The following is an 18,347-nucleotide window of genomic DNA, read 5'->3' on the forward strand; positions in this document are numbered from 1 at the left end:
TAGCCACGCCCCTAGCGACGGTAGGTGCAACCCCCTCACAGTGACCTCACTCCCGGGCTGCGCTCCCCCCCTCCCCGCCTCTCCTCCGCGCCCTCTGACCCCGCCTCTCGGCCCCGCCCCCAGGCCGGCCGGTGCTGGCTCGCGCCGGGGCTCCCGCTCCCCTCAGTCGCGGTGGCCGAGGCAGCGGCGGCCATTGGCCGGGCCCGGCCGTGCGCGGCGGTGCGGGTAAGGCTGCTCCTCTCCCCGCGGCGGGCCGGCGGGGACAGGCCGGGTCCGACCCGCTCCCCTCAGCCCCTGCGGGGCGGGGCCAGCGACCGGCATCCGTCCCTCCTGGGGTCCGTCCCCCGGCCCCGGTGCGCTCTCGGGTTGGGCGGCGCGGGCGGGGGGAGGGACCCGCTGGCCCATGGGGGGGGCGGCTGTGATGGGGGGACCGCTGCGCCGTGGGAGCCCCGATCCGGCCTCAGCGGCGCTAACTGCGGCTGCCCCGGAGCGCGCCGGCCCCGGCCCAGTGCCGAGCTCGGCACCTTGTTCCGGGGCCAGCGCTTCACCCGGAGCCCGACCGGGCGCGGGGGGCTGCCCGCTGGACACGGCTCAGAGCCGGGCCCGGGCCCGGACCCGCCCGACAGGCACCCAGCCCGGGCGCGGAGGGGCCCCACCTCCCATCGCCTCCACGGGACAGCTGGGGAAACTGAGGCACGGACAGGCGTGGAGCCGGGCACAGTGAATCGGCTCTGGGTTCCTGCCCCTCTGCCCTTGCGCACACGGCGCATAAAGGAGGGCGCAGGCCTGAGCGAGCAGCCCTATATAGGGCACTTTCTGCCGGCGTTGGAGAGGCTGGGCCGGGGGTTATTCCTGTGGGTGAGCAGGAGTCTGATGCGTTGGGCAGAGTGCTAATAATGTGCTGTCATGCACAAAGCCACCGACAGGCAACTAAGGAAAAAAGGGACGACCAGAAAAGCCTTACACACATACACATGAATTTCACCACATAACTTATTTCCCTGCATTTTGATCATCACTTGAAATATACCTGAGCAAACTTGGTGCCACTATACTACAGAGCATGCAAGACAGCTTATATTTTTTGTCAGTAGTCTGTATTGATAATATCCATTTTTGTGGCTTACTACTACCTATTTTCACTGTCAAGTTTCTGAATAAAGCTTTAATATCAAGACTAGTATGGACTGAGCACCACTAAAGTCTTCTGTTGGGAACAATCTTTCCATTATTATTTCACTTTAGAGTTCTTTATCTTTTGAATGTGCACATATTAAGCATTTTAAGATTAAATCAGAGCTTTCAAACATTAATATCCAGCCAAATTCAGCCTTACACCTTCAGGCACTCCTTTAGAAGTCAGAGTGGCCTCTAAGCAATTTAAAAAAATAATTAAAGGTATTGTACCTCCGCTGGAGTCCCACTGCCAATTTTTGTGATTTTACAATCCTGTCTCACCCCTGCACAGATAAAAAATTATCTTTCAAACTATTGCTCTATGAAGGACAGATACAAAAGGCAAAACAGACTCCAGGAGACATGGTGAAACTGACTAGGCACAAAGTATTATCAAATGTGAAAAAAATAAACCTCAGATGGATCATTTTTAAACCAGTGTCTTTAAGTTTGTTTTCAACAATATAATAGTGGAATGTATTTGTTTAAACATGAACTTTTTTTCCTTGCTTTATCAGTTCTCTTTTCTTAGCTTTAGACAGGCATTATCACGGCTGTCTTTATTTACAATCCTTCCTTTGCAGACTGAAATCTGCGGTGGAACGACAGTCAGACTGAATAACACACACAATGTTGATCACTGGGGGAGAGAGTGAAGGACATACTGTTTTTTAGCATCATTATTACAGACTATTTAAGACAAAATGAAGATCTTTATTCTGCTTTGGAAACATTAGAATTTAAGCATCTAGACTACATTTTCTGTTTTCTACATTATAAGTTTTCCTAGTGATCTCATATTATTGCAGTAACACAGAAATGCAGGACCAGCACTTGGTGGAAAGTCCTAGCACCATTGAAGCATTAAGCTGGAAGTCTTTGAAAGATCTTACGGCCAAAGTGAGTGGTATGTCTCTCAGTCAAAATAGTGAGGGAATTAAGGAATGTAACATAAATGAAAGAAGAACTAAGGAAGATATAGTGGAACTTGAAATGATGTATCAGAGCCTCCCCTGGGGGAACAGTAGAGGAAGAAACTGTGAAGGGTTTTCTGAAAGCATTCGTTGTACATCAGAATCCAACAGTTCCTGGGGTGACTTTGAAAGTTTCAGTGAAACCTTAGTCAAGTCTGAGCGCATCAGTCACAGTCCTGAAGTTTTGGTGAATTCAGCAGAAACAAAAATTTCTGATGTGGAGTTAAATGGAGAACACTGCAACACTTCTCATGGGCATCACTGCTCCAACCCATCTGTACACAATGGGAGGGAACCTAGTGCTAGTTCTCTGGATAAGGTATGTGTTGCTAGTAAGTCAGAGACTGCTAAAAGTTTAATTGTTGTGCTACAGTTTCTTTAGGGTACTAGAAAGCACTTTGTGCAAACTGTACTTTGGGAGGATACACTTTTGGGAGGATAATGTAATTAAATGCAAAGTTGAAGATTATGAAATGTGATTCTTTTCCATGAAATACTGTAGATTAGTCTTGTTTTTATTGCTGTAATGCTTAGAGGCCACAGTCAGATTATGTTGATATGATGCCTAGCACAACACAAAGCAAGCTACTGTACATGCTTTGGGGGAGGGACTTATCTAAAAGACAATAGCTAGAATATGTGGGACAGGGTTACAAACATTTTATATATTTAAAAGCAGAGATTAGTAGTATGCATAATTCTTAGCCAATTATATCAGTAATTACAACTCACCACCTACCTACATGTTATCAGATGGTTGTTTTCTGAATGTGCTATTTTAGAAGTGAGTTTTGAGAAGGGATTGAGTGGGGTGGTGACTTTATGGATTTTGGCTGGAAATTTTATCCAGGAGCAAGGGGTAGCTTGGGAGAAAGCACAAAGGTTCTTGTGGGAGGAGATTGAGGCTGGAATCATTGGCAGAGAAAGGTGGGAGTTGCCTTGTGATAAGACACTGGGATGTATAGGAAGGGAGGCTCTAAATTGTGGAGGGTTTTGAAAATTAGGACAAGAAGCCTGGGTGTGGTGGGACAGAAGAGAGGGGAGCACATGAAGAGATAAATACACATTACTAGTTACTCCTGGCCAAAACAGACCATACCAAGTCACTGGATTTCTCTCTAAAAGAGACATTTAAATCTCTTCTGCTACCAACATCCTACTATAATCTGTATGGTTAACCAAGGCAAAGAGATGTATCAGATGCAACTCAGAGTGGGGTATGCCACTCAACTATGAGGTATGTTCAGTTTCAGGGCAGAAAGACAGTGATGGACTACTGGGAATTCCCCTTGTATATATAATGTATACGAAAACAATGTAATTTATCCCTCACTCCCCTCCTTGGTATATTGCTTGGCTACAACTGTAAGGTCTTTGGGGCAGACACTACATCTTGTGTGTGGAACATACCTAGCACATTATCACTGCTGCCAATAATAAATAGTAATAGTTTGAGACAGAGCCCTTAGGCCTCAGGATGTAAGTCAAACAGCAGCTTCCTGGGCCTATGAAGAGACTTCCTGCTTGCCCCTCCCGCCATTTTATACCTTCTTCTGAAAGATCTCCTATTGGCCACTGTCAGACAGGATACTGGACTAGAAAGACCACTGGGCTAGTCCAGGAGTTCTCAAACTGGGGGTCAGACCCCTCAGGGGAGTCACAAGGTTATTACATGGGGGGGGGGGGGGGGGCTCACAAGCTGTCAGCCTCAATCCCAAGCCCTGCTTTTCCTCCAGCATTTATAATGGTGTTAAATATATAAAAATGTGTTTTTAGTTTATAAGTGGGGGCCCACTCAGAGGCTTGCCATGTGAAAGGGTCACCAGTATAAAAGTTTGAGAACCACAGGACTAGTCTGTTATGGTAATTCCTTTGTACCTAGCTTTAACAAAATAACAGATCTGAAATCTGACACGCATTAGACATTCATTATGACAAAGCCAGAAGATGAGGGAAAATAGGCTGGAGTTGAGTGTTAAAAATAATGTAACTAAGCAGATAAGACGACTATACACTGAGAGATTCCCATCCAGGAAAATGCTAAACAACATATTTATACTAACTAATCTTTATCTGATTATACTGTAGACTGGTGGGCCAGCATGTTGAAGAAAGCTCCCAACAGTGACATAGTTTCAGCATTTTCTTTCACAAAAAGAGTTCAGTATCAACTCAACACACACCTTTCATACTCTCATTCCTTCATGAAGTCAGGACCTGCTGCCTGGCCTTTCCTAAAGCCTCTCCCTGGTAAGGCCGCTAATCCCTGCAGCTATCCCCCCTACCAGCCCATCCACCTGATGGATACAGAGCTCCTCCCCAGTCTTTCCTGACCCACTCTCTCCCTCTCTGAGCAGGCTCCTTCTTACAGGAGGTCTTCTGGCACATGACACTTGGTCAGCCATAGCAGTGCTGTTACACATGCACAACAGCATGAACAATTTCCCGAGCCACATGTGTGTCTATATAGATGGTTTGGACACCCCAACAATAACCCTTCAGGAAAGTTAGTGGTTCTGGGCCCGTACGTTAGGAATAAATCTCCCTTCTGACAGTATCAGGAGTTTGTGGGCAACCTAGGACTCAGCACCATTCCTTGAGACTTTCTGGGCAGTCCAGGCTCATCCCCTACATAAGCCTTCCACCAGCCCCACTGAGAGGGATTGAACCTGTCCTGTCTGACCAAGACCAATCTCCTGCTCGATAGCTGTAAAATAATGTAGAAAAAAAGCCTCCAGAGTTTACATTCCTGGTTTCCAAGGTGTCACTATTCTACAGAAGTGTGGCTAAGATGCCAACTCCTTCACACCCCGTCATTGAATGCAGTAAAGAATGATATAAGATGCTCCTCTACCCTATCTTCCGCACACAGAGATGGTTTAAAAAGGACACAACTAAATAGTTTAGTCCCAAAATTAGACCAGCTTGGAGAATATTATAATTTGGTAGCAAGCCAGCTGTAGATTTAAACTATCTGAATTTAAAAACATTAAATGGATAGTGTCAAGTAAGAGTTCATATTTTGAAAAGTCCCTGGACTTGTATTTACTTACACTTAACACTGCATTTTTTTAAACATGTTTTCATTTTTCTACTTTACTCATCTTAGACAATGAAAACAGACTAGAGAGTTCCACTTTCTGGTTCTCATGCAACTACAGAATTTGGGTTGCAAACACACTAAAGGAATATTGCAATCCAAAAGTACGTTTTAAAAATAAATAAATTCTATCATTCTGGGCAAAAATGGAATTAAAATGGTCAAAATCAAAACTTTGGAGCAGATGGACTGAGCATTTCTAGAACAGGGCTTGATTCTGCATATCCTTACTCATGTGAGTATACTCCTGCAAATAATCCTATTAATTGCACTGGGACTCTTTGTATGAGTAAGAGTCGTTCATGTGGATAAGGACCTGATCCTCCAAATCCTCAGTCATTATTGGCATAGGAGGAACAAATGTGTAAGTTCTCTCTCATGGTTCTATACCAGCAATTAAAGAAACACACCATTTTATGGTGCACACACAAGTAAACAAAGATTCATTTCAGCTTTATTGGATATCCTGTAAACTGTGTGCATAGAGTTAACTATTGACTACGTATATAATGTGACTATACCTCATTTAATTGAACGTATAAACACGATGTGTGCATATCTACATCGGTCACGTACTCTGACCCCAATCCTTCATTTAAGTAAAATACTTGTAGATTTGAGCGTGTGGTGTGCTACTACTAAGGGGCTTTGCGTCAGGCTTAAAGTAGATGGAAAAAAACTCCCATTGACTTCAGTAAGCTTTGGATCAGGTCCTGTGTGAACTGCAGGATTGGCCTAATGAGGTTTGTAATAAAACTCTGCTTTTTCTAGGCCAATCTCAACTATGAAGATATTTTTAAGTTGAGTTTTCCAGAAGTCATTGTACCACAGTCCACAGAGAGCATAACAAGCTTAGATCAAGTTCTTGACGCAGATAATGAAGACATTGGGATTCTTGAATTTACGAAGAGACAGCTTTGGTAAGGAATTTAAGTAAACAGTCAAACACCTAGCAATAATACTGTTAATTTTTCTGAAAGAAGTTGCGGGGAGGAGAGTGAACTTACTCGTTTCAATTTAAAATATGCTATTTCAGATCTTTGGTTGTTTAATCAGTACATGAAGTTTATCAGATTATTGGGTTCAGAAGGGAAATGCGGTTGTTTTTCTAGTCCCTGAAAAGTATAACAGTCCACCTATCGCTGCTATTCATTCTTTTTGTAGAATTCCTACTACTTTTGGTAGCACTTCTGATTGCTAAGTTCCTGGAATGCTGGACACCAACAGACAGAGCGTGTGTGTTCTTTCTGTTGTCAGCATTCCTTCTCTTTCCTGCAGGTTTGTGTTGTTTCTCTTTCATCAAGAGTAGCAACACAGGTTCTTCTTTCCCCAATCACTGGTACTTTTCTGACAACAGCCTCCCAATTCTCCCAGTAATTATTGCTCCTCCTGTTAAGCTACATGCTCTCCCTAATCAGTGGTGCATCTGGTTTCCTTCCTGGAGATTATGAAGTTAACAGCAGTTGAAATGGGTAACTTGGCTGTTAAGTCTGCTGGAATGCTGATCAACTCGTTACCTGTTTTGAAAGGATTAGTGTATCTGCACTAGTAGCTGTTCTGGTTTCTGCACACATCTGGAACATTGTAACTAAAAAGTAGGCTTAGTTATTTGTACTGCATATTAGTGAAGGTCCAAGAATTAACACATGCAATAAAATAAATGTTTTTATTTTTTCCCTTCAATAAACTCCTTACATGCACACCAGTCTGATCAGGTAACTTACTGTTGGGAAAGAAAAGAGGGTGGGGAGAGAGAGATTGTTATGTTTTAATTCTTGGGAGGCACACCAATATTATGGTGCTGTGTAACATACAAGGAACCTAGATAGTCTATGTGATAAACTACCCATGACAGATGTTAGCCACATCACTTAATGCACTACTGGAAGGCACACAGATAGTGTGGTGATGAACATGGCATAAGAACCTGAATAGAATAAGTAGTTAGGCTTCTGCAATTTGACATCCTGATTTAGATGCCTAATTCTTTTCCTCTGTGTTTCCTTGGAGCTGGGCCTTTGCTTTAAATACTGTTTGAGCATCACAGAGAAGGAAATCACACCTACCCAGATGAGACCAAATATGAAAGGTAACCCATGTGAATATCAGGCTGGCTCAATGCAGCCCGAAAGCTGAAATAATGAAGAGGGTTGAGAGAGACAGACTAACCAAACTGTAGGTTAGCTGCCTTTGAAGATAAATAAATAGAACTCTGCTTTGTACTTGCTTGCTCTCCACAACATGAATTGGACATCACCACCTTTGGATCATGATTTTTCTAATGCATATTTCCTGTCCACTTCTACTCATTCTGGAGATATGTAGGCATATAAAGCTCTCTCAGACATGCTCTTGCTGTATGGCTATTTATTTGATGGGGAAAAAAAGCATGCACAATTTTTTTGCCATTGCTTATATCATTGGGCATCATGCATCTTTGTTAGCAAGTTGGATTGATGACTTGGACAAACAGTTCTAAGAAAGTCAGATTGCATAGTAGGTGGTTCAAGGTGTACCCCTGTACAGTTGTCTCCAGGGAGGTTGCATTAGAATTGAAAATTAGATAATGGTTTTATAGGAGGTATGGGCTCAAGATCATGGATTTTGTTTGGAAGTTTTCTATGAACTACAATTTCAAATTGCATTTCTTTTTAGCATGGACTCTGGAAACCTCTGGAGAACTCTTAGAGACCCCAATAGCACCACGGGTTTAAGATGTCCCTGGAATAAATCCCATTGCCAGGAAAACTTGTTATCTGCTCTTGGAATAGATGTAAATCAAAAGGTAATTTAAAAAATATGTTTGGCTAGAACATCAGTGTAAGTGTTCGATTTAAACTTGTAGTCATTAAAGTCATCTAGGCAGAAAAAAAAGACTTGTCACACAGCTGCACTAGGAAGTGTATTTTGGTGGGTCACAAATTCTAATATCTTCAGCTAGGTCCTTTTTGATGATGTAAAGGCTTGTCTACACAGGAAGTTATTCCTGATTAGTTCCTTGTGTGGACACACTTATTCCAAAATAATGGAGTAAATCAGGAATAGTTGTTCCACTTAAATTCACACTCTACTTTATTCCAGATGAATTGTCATGTGTGGACAAGCCCTTAGTTTAAGGCTTCTCTGCTAAGATATTATAATGATGCAAAGACCAAATTCTGGCTGTCTTTGCCAATTTATAGTGGAGAATGTATTGAAGTCTCAATAATCCAAACGAAGTGACATACGGTCATTACAACTGAATCGATTTCTGATTTTGTTGGTAGAGTTCCACAAATGTAAGGGGGGGGGGGGGAGGGTTGCCTACTTTGAGGTGGAGGAGTTATTAGAATTTATACAAGACATTATGGATTCAGTCCAGTGAAGTCAGTTGACTTGACTTATGTGAAAATTGGACTGCTCTTTATGAAAAATGGAATCAGTTGGTCCAATTAAGTTCTGTATGCTTGAATATCTGGCTTAACTATACAGGTTGGAACACAGTATTCAGTTTGCCTTTATTCAAATCATTTCACTCATTTCAGAGTAAAAAAATAATACAGAAAAAAATATTTTAAATAAATTCAGAGATTAAAAATGCAACATTTTAAACTCCCAAAGCAGAATGTTGCTATTCTGTCTTTTTATGTTGGAAAAATTAATTGGAGGTAGATTTTTATTATAATTACTTGTTTGGTTAGCACAAATTTAATCTTCTTGCTCTGCTTTTCAGAGGTAACTATCTTTATTACTAGCTGCTGTTAGCTTTCCTGATGGTTGCCTATTTGAAACTCCTGGTGTTACCTGGATTAATCAGCCTTTCAGATGAGTTTAATCAAACAAAATTGCAGTGCTGGTTAGTCATGCAAGACCTGGTCTACACATGAGTTATACTGGTATAACTGTGTTGGCTAGAGGGGTGATTTTATTTTTAACTGGTATAGTTAGGGCATTACTATTCTCTTAGTGTGGATGCAATTATATCAGTATTAACACACCCGTCATGGGGTGTTAGTCACGTGTAGTCATAAAGAAAGGAAAAGACTGTACCGCAGCCAGTTAGGTCTTATGCTGATGTCCCTTACTATAAATATGGTAGTAGGGCCTAGTGGCCAGCATCAAGAGTGTAGCCCTCCTGCCCAGGGTGGTGTGACCCAATGGCCAGAGTCAATAAAGTCACCCTGCTCTGTGGAATTAGGTGATCTGTTGGAGAAATGGGCACTACTCAGGGGTGTATGGCACCCAGGATAGGGGGACTCGGGCCCTCTCTGCTCCTCCCTGTCTCAGCCCAGGCAGTGCTAGGGTGCTCACCCCCAAGTCACCAGGGATCCTCCTGAAACACACCGACTGGTTCCCTGGTTCACTCACCAGAGAAGAGTCTAACTCCCCTGGGCTGACCCTTTCTCCCTCAGTGGTGCTCCACCGTTCCCGCAGGTCTCTGGGGTCCTTGGATGGCATAGTTCCTGCTAGCACAATCTCTTCTCTGAGATCATCAGACAGCCTGGGGTCCATCTGAAACTCTGCATGCCATAGCTGTGTAGTTGGAGCCTGTAGTTTGTATCCTCCCGCTTCAGCAGCATGCCCAGACTGAGTAGTGCTGCTTTCTTTTATACTCTGCCTCCAGGCTCAGCATGCCCAGCAGAATTGGAGGGGCAGGGCTTTCTCAGTTTGCAAAGCACAGTTAACCCTTTTGGGGCTGGTGCAGGATAGGTACACCCCATCACAGCACCTTATACTGGTACAGTTAGCCCTATTTCTGTACAGGACTAAATATACAGGTATAAGATGTTTTTATGCTGATATTAGAGGGACTAGATGGGTGAGGTAATATCTTCTATTGGTCCAACTTCTGGTGGTGAAAAAGACAAGCTTTCTAGCTACACAGAGCTCTTCTTCAGGTCTGGGAAAGGTACCCAGTGTCACACCTAAATACAAGGTGGAATATATTGGTTAGCATAAGTAGTTAACATATATCTGAGACAATGGTTCTCAACCAGGGGTACGTATACCACAGGGGGTATGCAGTGGTCTTCCAGGGATACATCAACTCATCTAGATGTTTGCCTACTTTTACAACAGGCTACATAAAAAACACTAGCAAAGTCAGTACAAATTAAAATTTCATACAGACAATGTCTTGTTTATACTTCTCTATATACTATACACTGAAATGTAAGTACAATATTTATATTCCAATTGATTTATTTTATAATAATATTGTATAAATGAGAAAGTAAGCAATTTTTCAGTATAGTATGCTGTGACACTTTTCTATTTTTATGTCTGATTTTGTAAGCAAGTAGTTTTTAAGTGAGGTGAAACTTGGGGGTATGCAAGACAAATCAGACTCCTGAAAAGGGTACAGTAGTTTGGAAAGGTTGAGCACCACTGATCTACAGGACCATTCAAAGTGAAGTGGCTAATTATTTCCTGTGCAGCCAAAGGACAAAAAATGGGGGGTTAGGGGGCTTTAGGGTGTTGTAGTAAGCCATAAATCCCGTGTCTTTATGATTTCTAGCAAGTTATGAATTTAAACTGCCAGGCTCATCTTTTGAAAGTGTTGTGCAGATTTCCTTTGAGGATGAGCACTGCCAGATCAGATACGGAGTGAGCATTCTGTGAAAAGTGTTTACCCACGCGTGATAGTGGTTTTGTCTTATTTATCTGTGGGAGTTCTTTTCAGAATGTAACGATTGTCTAGTTTCACCTACCTAGTTGTTGGAGCACTTAGTGCACTGCATGAGTAAGGCTACGATTTTGTTACAGAATCCCTGACTTCCAAAGACCTCTGTGACTTCAGCCCGCCGCAGCTGCGGGGTAGGTGGCAGGGCCCTGAGGCTCCCAGCCACCAGTGGCAGCCAGGGTACCCAGCAGCTCCCCGCTGCTGCACCGGGGTCAGGTGTACCCCACAGTCCCCAGTTGCCATGGGCAGCAAGGGGACCTCCGTAGTTCCCTACCACCATGGGGGACAGGGGCCCCTGTAGCTGTGGGAGGCAGGGAAACCCTGGCTGGGGATCCCTGCAGCCCTGGCCGGGGATCCCTGCAGCCCTGGCCAGCGCAGGCAGCATGGGACCCTAGCAACTCCTTGCTGCCACGGGGGACCCCCCACAGCTGCCTGCAGCTCTGGGCCCTCACAGGTAGTGGGGGTCCCTGGGGCTTTTAGCCGGCCCCTGCAGCTACCCAGCGGGTTCCCATTTTGTCACAGATATTTTTAGTAAAAGTCAGAGACAGGTCACGGCTTCTGTGAATTTTTGTTTATTGCCCATGACCTGTCCCTGACTTTTATTAAAAATATCCTTGATAAAAATCTTGGCCTTATGCATGATGTACACCATATGTTGGGATAAGCATATGCAGTACCTGTGGACTTTGAAAGGTGTATTGTCGGGGTATAGCAGTGGAGATTTATCTGCAGATTTTGCATCTGTTAGGGCAGGCAGAGGCAGATTAAGATTTATTGGAGCCCCACACTCCTGGAATTGCCCAGGCTCCCTGGCCAACTTCTACCACTGCCTGGCTCTGACTTCTGGCCAGGAGGCAGGGCTTCAGGGGGAAGAGGAGATGCAGGGGGCAGTGCCACCATTCTGGTGCCAGCTGCACCCCTACTTCTGCCCAGGCTCCTGTGGGGGCCCCCAAATTGGCTGGGGGCCCTAGGCATGAGCCTATCTGTGAATCTGCCACTGATGGCAGGATCGGGTGCTGTGTTGAGTTGGTCTCCATCAAGTATGGATTTGAATTGTTTAATAATATCCAATATAGGTTCCATTGCAGGGTGGTAGGTGACAATTAGGAGTGTGTGGTTGGAGGGGTTTTTTCTGTATTCAAGCAGGTTCTCTCACATTATACTATATAACAGCATCCACAGTAGGGGTGGTACTGCTTTACTGATACTGGTACAGTTAAAATGGAACAACTTTCTCATGTACCCAAGGCCTAACCTTTCCCCCCAAACCCTCTCCCCCCTAAAAAAAACAGTAAGAGTGTCTCCAAGTGACGTTTTTAGGCCACAATCCAGCTGTGTGATCCAAGTGGGCAGAATCTTGCCCCTGCACAGAACTGCACTGAAGTCCATGGGAAGTAGGTGGTGGCAGGGGATACACGTTACAGAGCTGATTATAGGACAGGGATTTAGATTGCAACTTCCAAAAATAAAGTTAAACGCTTATTTGCTTATTAGTTCTGAGAGGGGGACCTTTTTCGGAGGGCCAAAGCCCATTTATGTTGAATAAAGCATTTTTGACATTGATGGACACTTGATATTATGAAGAGTGTTTTAAATTATGCTACTTGTTGATTAGGACTTCTCAGGAGACAGCAAAGACGGTTTGGAAGAGACAAACGTTAAAATAAATGAAGACTTAGAAGATGGATTCAATATTAGTAACTGTAAAGCACTAATTCAAACCAAGGTAAGAGTTCTGAGGCAAGTACGTTAGAGAGATACAGGTCTCATATTTTATATGTCCCTGGGTGCTGTACAGACAGTTGTCAGCATTTCCCCTCCCCCACTCATGTTTTAACATACTTTCTAGTGGGACCTGGCAGTTCTTCAGCCAAATTTTGCTTTTCAAATGCTCCTGGAAATCGTGCACTAAGTACTATGTATGCACCAAGTGCAAAGTGATGTAAGATTGGGAGAGTTAGAACTTCAGGTCATATGTTATTTAAGGAACTTAAGTTGCATGATTAGTATGGGCTCTGTGCTAAGATACTAGCAAACATGTAATATTGATTGATGACACTTTGATGACTGAGGAGGTCCAGTCACCATACAACAGGATTAATGGGATGAAGGCGTGAATAAAAAGACAGACGTGACTCACTCTTACAGAACAGTGAGGGAGGAAGGGAAGAAGAATGGAGGAGGCAGTTGTGTCCAACTGGTATTTCAGGTATTCAGAGTGAATCAGAGTTTAGGCTTCTTCAGGGGAGGGAAAGAACAGAGTAAACAAAAACTACTCTCAACAAAAGACGCAATAGCAAACTGTTTGAAATAAAGTAAAATGGAACTGCCCTAAGAGTTTGGGGTTTCGGGAACAAAGGATATTACTAGGACTTAGCCCATTTGTGTTAGTATGCTGAGAGAGACGTAACTGGAAATACTTAAAGTCTTCAAGCTAGTTTAATCAGGTAATTACTTACACTTGAAAATAACATTTTCTGGTGTCGGTGTACTTTGCCCTTAAATTTAGTCTCTATTTCAAGTCAGCATTTCTACGCGCTATGGGGCAGTTGTTAGTGAGCCTTGCAAATTCCATCAGTTTTTTGCTACAGGAATTTTGTTCATTTTGAAGGAAAACTTCACATTTAGAAATAAATGTTACAAAACTGCATTCTTGTTCATTTCTCTAAAAGAAAAGGCCCTCGTTTTGTTTTTTTAATAAGCTGTGGTAATGTTTAGATGAGAATGTCAAACAAAAGCTCCCTTTCTTTTGAGCAAAACATAAACGGTCTTGTTGCTCTGGTAATGCAAAATGCACGCACGCACATGCATGCGAGTTTTTAGTCCACTTTACAAGCTGAATATTAAACTGTGTTCAATTTTGGACACCTCAGTACCTGAAAGATGTAAACAGGAGGGAGTTTAGAGAAGAGAAACACGTGGGACAGAGAAACTGGTAGGATTGATTCATGAAAGTATAAACGTCAGATATTTTGTTATTTGGTAAGGGTGGGGAGATCTTTGCTAGCCACACATCTTGAACATTTGTAAGAGGCAGGGTTTTTTTGTGGGAGGAGTGAATCAAGAGGTAAAAATCAACATGATGGGATGAAATTAAAGAGGAAAATGTAGGCTGAATAGGAAAATCTTATTTAACAAGATCTAATGGATTTTGGAATAGCTTCTCAGGAGAAACAGGAAGTCCCAGAGCAAGATAATGCAAACTAGAATACATGTTAGGCAGTGTCTTGTAGTAAACAATCATGTACTCACTTAGGGATGGGCTAAATGCACTAATAGGCCTCTTGTACATTTATGTTCCTGACTGTGAAATTATTAGTCTTACTGACAAAAATAAAGTTACCAAATTGAAATGTTTACAATCTGTTTGAAAATGTAAGCTGTTTTAATTGCAGAAAAACTATTAAACTATTAAAAACTTTCCCCCCCCCCCCCCCCTCATTTGACTCAGCTGCCTGTAGCACCAGATTCCAGACATGGTCATTTCTTTAGTTATAACCTGTTTTTGAAGAGGACACCATTAAATGGAAATATGCAATTTAAAACTGTCCCAAGAAAGAAGAGGATTTTCAGTACACACGGTCTAAAAATGAAAATTTTCAACAGTGATGCTTGCTAAAGCAAAAGTCCCTATCTTTCTTTCATTTAAAGTGCAGTTTACCTTCATTTTGTTACTGAAGACTAGAGATGTTTTTGTGAAGAAAAAAAAATCTTATATAATAGCTGTATGTTGCACCTAAAGCAATTCTTTTACTAAAAGGTACTTATTGTAATTTAGGTTTAGATTCTAGTTTTGTCCTAGTAAATTTTGGTGGCAGTCATGGTAAATGATGAAGTCATATCTTGTATGGTAATCCAGCTAGAACCAAGCGTTACATATAAAGGCATTTGGTCATCTCTCTGTGAGCTTTTAACATCTGTTCCCTTTTGGTCTAAATAGATCTTTTTAATTCAAACTCCTCCTCCCCCCAAAAATCTGAACACATCTTCGGTGTGTTGTAAGGTGTGCCTTGGTGTTACCATCTCTTTTCCTTGACTTGGTTTGTTTTGGACTATCCTTGGGTCTGGTACGGTGTTGCTGCTGATCCCCTAACCTGAGGAACCCCTCTCCAACTCCACCACACACGCTATGATTTTCACATCGCTTTCTGTTTATAACCATGGCTTGTACAGTTTTACTTCTACCACTGAATGGCATTTTTACTGAGTGGTGTTTTAACACAGTTTAACCAGCTAGCCTGGATGGAGTCAGTATTATAAGCAGGTTCAGAAACTGTTCTAGGATCAGTCTCTGCTTGTAATATCTTTTGAATGCAGTTGTAACATGACTTTAGAAACATTCAGCCCCCAACCATTTAAACTGGGCCTAGTCATCATGGTTGTAAAACTGTTAGAAGCTAGTTGTGCAGTCAAGGCTTTGTCCTGTGCAGTGCTAGAGGCTGCTGTTTTTAAGACTTTAAATTTCATACTAATTACTAACTAGTTTTCCTACTGTCCTGCATGTACAAGTCCCATAGGGCCAAGTCAGGTACACTTCATATTTAATAACAGCCACAGAATCTATGGCTCGCTCCTGACAAATATTCATCTTCACTTGGTGTATAAGTTACATTACTCATTAGCAAGAACTTTACATGCAGGTTATATCAATATTTTCGTTACTTTGTCCCTTATAAATGTGAAAACTTTGTATGATTGTTTTTATTCTAACAAGCCAGATATGCCTCTACTGTGACTTTATGAAGATAACTGTACAGCATTATAACAAGAGGTTTTGTACAAGTATATTGTATATAGTTGAATTGTAAAGGCATGTGACAGAGAAACTGGATAATCTGAAATTAAATGTTTTAAATGTTAATTTAAATACTAAAAAGTAATCACTTTCTTTGTGTTAGGACCTGTATTTAAATGAGACCCTCACTGAGGCCTAGCCACACTTATGCCCATGCTTAACTTTGAGGACATGCGTAGTCTGCACTTAAAATGAAGTGTGTAGGTATTGGCAGAATTAAGGCCTAAATCTATATAAACTCCATTCAGCAGTAAAATCAGAGCTGAGTTATACATTTACTAGCAGTAGTAACTTTCAGGATACCTCAGTTCTATTAATTTAGGAAAAAGTGTTTGCATAATGCCTACTCAGTTAATGGGAACAGTCTAGCTTAACAGTTAGTCTTTTATTTGAATAGGTGCCATTTAAAATGGCCAGGAATTTAAGGCTCTGATCCTGCAATGACTTCTGTGTGGCTTCACCCAAAGCTTTCTGTGGGTGTAGGATCAGGGCTGAAAGTCTTATAACTTTAAAGAAACACTGAACTTCCTAGCTTCAGAAACCTTCTTATAGTAAAAAGTTGGCAAGAGCTAACACGTCTGCACTGATTTTTGTAATGTTGTATTTAATAGAATGTTCTAGATACAGATTTCTGCTGTATGTATTTTTTCATCTATTTTGAAATGGAAATGCAATCATTGCATTAAAGTGCTGATTTAATAAGGTGCTTAAATACCCATGAGCAACTTTAACTATTGGCTTCACAGCCTCAAGAACAATGCTTTTTTTTACCCCCGTCTTCACGAACAAGGTCAGCTCCCAGACTACTGCACTGGACAGCACAGCATGGGGAGGAGGTGACCAGCCCTCTGTGGAGAAAGATGTGGTTCGAGACTATTTAGAAAAGCTGGACGAGCACAAGTCCATGGGGCTGGATGCGCTGCATCAGAGAGTGCTAAAGGAGTTGGCGGATGTGATTGCAGAGCCATTAGCCATTATCTTTGAAAACTCAGTGATCGGGGGAAGTCCTGGAAGATTGGAAAAAGGCTAATGTAGTGCCCATCTTTAAAAAAGGGAAGAAGGAAGATCCTGGGAACTACAGGCCAGTCAGCCTCACCTCAGTCTCTGGAAAAATCATGGAGCAGGTCCTCAAGGAATCAATTCTGAAGCACTTAGAGGAGAGGAAAGTGATCAGGAACAGTCAGCCTGGATTCACCAAGGGCAAGTCATGCCTGACTAATCTAATTGCCTTCTATGACGAGATAACTGGCTCTGTGGATGAGGAGAAAGCGGTGGACATGTTGTTCCTTGACTTTAGCAAAACTTTTGACACAGTCTCCCACAGTATTCTTGCCAGCAAGTTAAAGAAGTATGGGCTGGATGAATGGACTATAAGGTGGATAGAAAGCTGGCTAGATTGTTGGGCTCAACGGGTAGTGATCAATGGCTCCATGTCCAGTTGGCAGCCAGTATCGAGTGGAGTGCCCCAAGGGTCGGTCCTGGGGCCGATTTTGTTCAATATCTTCATAAATGATCTGGAGGATGGTGTGAATTGCACCCTCAGCAAGTTTGCAGATGACACTAAACTGGGAGGAGTGGTAGATACGCTGGAGGGTAGGGATAGGATACTGAGGGATCTAGACAAATTAGAGGATTGGGCCAAAAGAAATCTGATGCGGTTCAACAAGGACAAGTGCAGAGTCCTGCACTTAGGACGGAAGAATCCCATGCACCGCTACAGACTAGGGACCGAATGGCTTGGCAGCAGTTCTGCAGAAAAGGACCTAGGGGTTACAGTGGACGAGAAGCTGGATATGAGTCAGTGTGCCCCTGTTGCCAAGAAGGCCAATGGCATTTTGGGATGTACATGTAGGGGCATTGCCAGCAGATCGAGGGACGTGATCGTTCCCCTCTGTTCGACATTGGTGAGGCCTCCTCTGGAGTACTATGTCCAGTTTTGGGCCCCACACTACGAGAAGGATGTGGATAAATTGGAGAGAGTCCAGCGGAGGGCAACAAAAATGATTAGGAGAGTGGAACATGTGACTTATGAGGAGAGGCTGAGGGAACTGGGATTGTTTAGTCTGCGGAAGAGAAGAATGAGGGGGATTTGATAGCAGCCTTCAACTACCTGAAAGGGGGTTCCAAAGAGGATGGATCTAGACTGTTCTCAGTGGTAGCTGATGGTCTCAAGGACTAATGGTCTCAAGTTGCAGTGGGGAGGTTTAGGTTGGATATTAGGAAAAACTTTTTCACTAGGAGGGTGGTGAAACACTGGAATGCATTACATAGGGAGGTGGTGGAATCTCCTTCCTTAGATGTGTTTAAGGTCAGGCTTGACAAAGCTCTGGCTGGGATGATTTAGTTGGGGAATGGTCCTGCTTTGAGCAGGGGGTTGGACTAGATGACCTCCTGAGGTCCCTTCCAACCCTGATATTCTATGGTTGATTCTAGGATTACTGATAGTAAAGCAGAAATACAATGTTTAAGTAGGCAGTGTCCCTCTAATACCCTTTTATGTGGTCAAGAATTTCTATCTTACAGATGCGGAAAGCTTTTACAAAGGTTGAATGACTTGCTTATGGGTACACAGTCAATCAGTTGTGGAGCTGGGTATACAAACCTGAAATCATAACTCCCTGGCCATTGCTCCAACTACTA

At 42.9% G+C, this 18,347-nt stretch overlaps 1 protein-coding gene across 2 annotated transcripts; it reads left to right on the forward strand.

Moving 5' to 3' along the window:
* Positions 1 to 122: 122 nt before the first annotated feature.
* CLBA1 (clathrin binding box of aftiphilin containing 1) lies at positions 123 to 16,754 on the forward strand. 2 transcript variants are annotated; one of them, XM_073349823.1, is made up of 6 exons: positions 123 to 225; positions 1,761 to 2,469; positions 6,022 to 6,170; positions 7,906 to 8,035; positions 12,528 to 12,638; positions 16,498 to 16,754. In XM_073349823.1, the coding sequence occupies exons 2-6, from the start codon at positions 1,996 to 1,998 to the stop codon at positions 16,735 to 16,737; spliced, it is 1,104 nt and encodes a 367-aa protein (XP_073205924.1). In that variant the 5' UTR covers positions 123 to 225; positions 1,761 to 1,995; the 3' UTR covers positions 16,738 to 16,754. The 2 variants fall into 2 exon arrangements, with proteins under 2 accessions (XP_073205924.1, XP_073205925.1); XM_073349824.1 differs by lacking the exon at positions 16,498 to 16,754 and adding an exon at positions 14,364 to 16,280.
* Positions 16,755 to 18,347: the final 1,593 nt, after the last annotated feature.

The sequence above is a fragment of the Lepidochelys kempii genome, chromosome 6 (genome assembly GCF_965140265.1).
Source record: "Lepidochelys kempii isolate rLepKem1 chromosome 6, rLepKem1.hap2, whole genome shotgun sequence".
In the NCBI taxonomy this organism is placed as follows: domain Eukaryota; kingdom Metazoa; phylum Chordata; order Testudines; family Cheloniidae; genus Lepidochelys; species Lepidochelys kempii.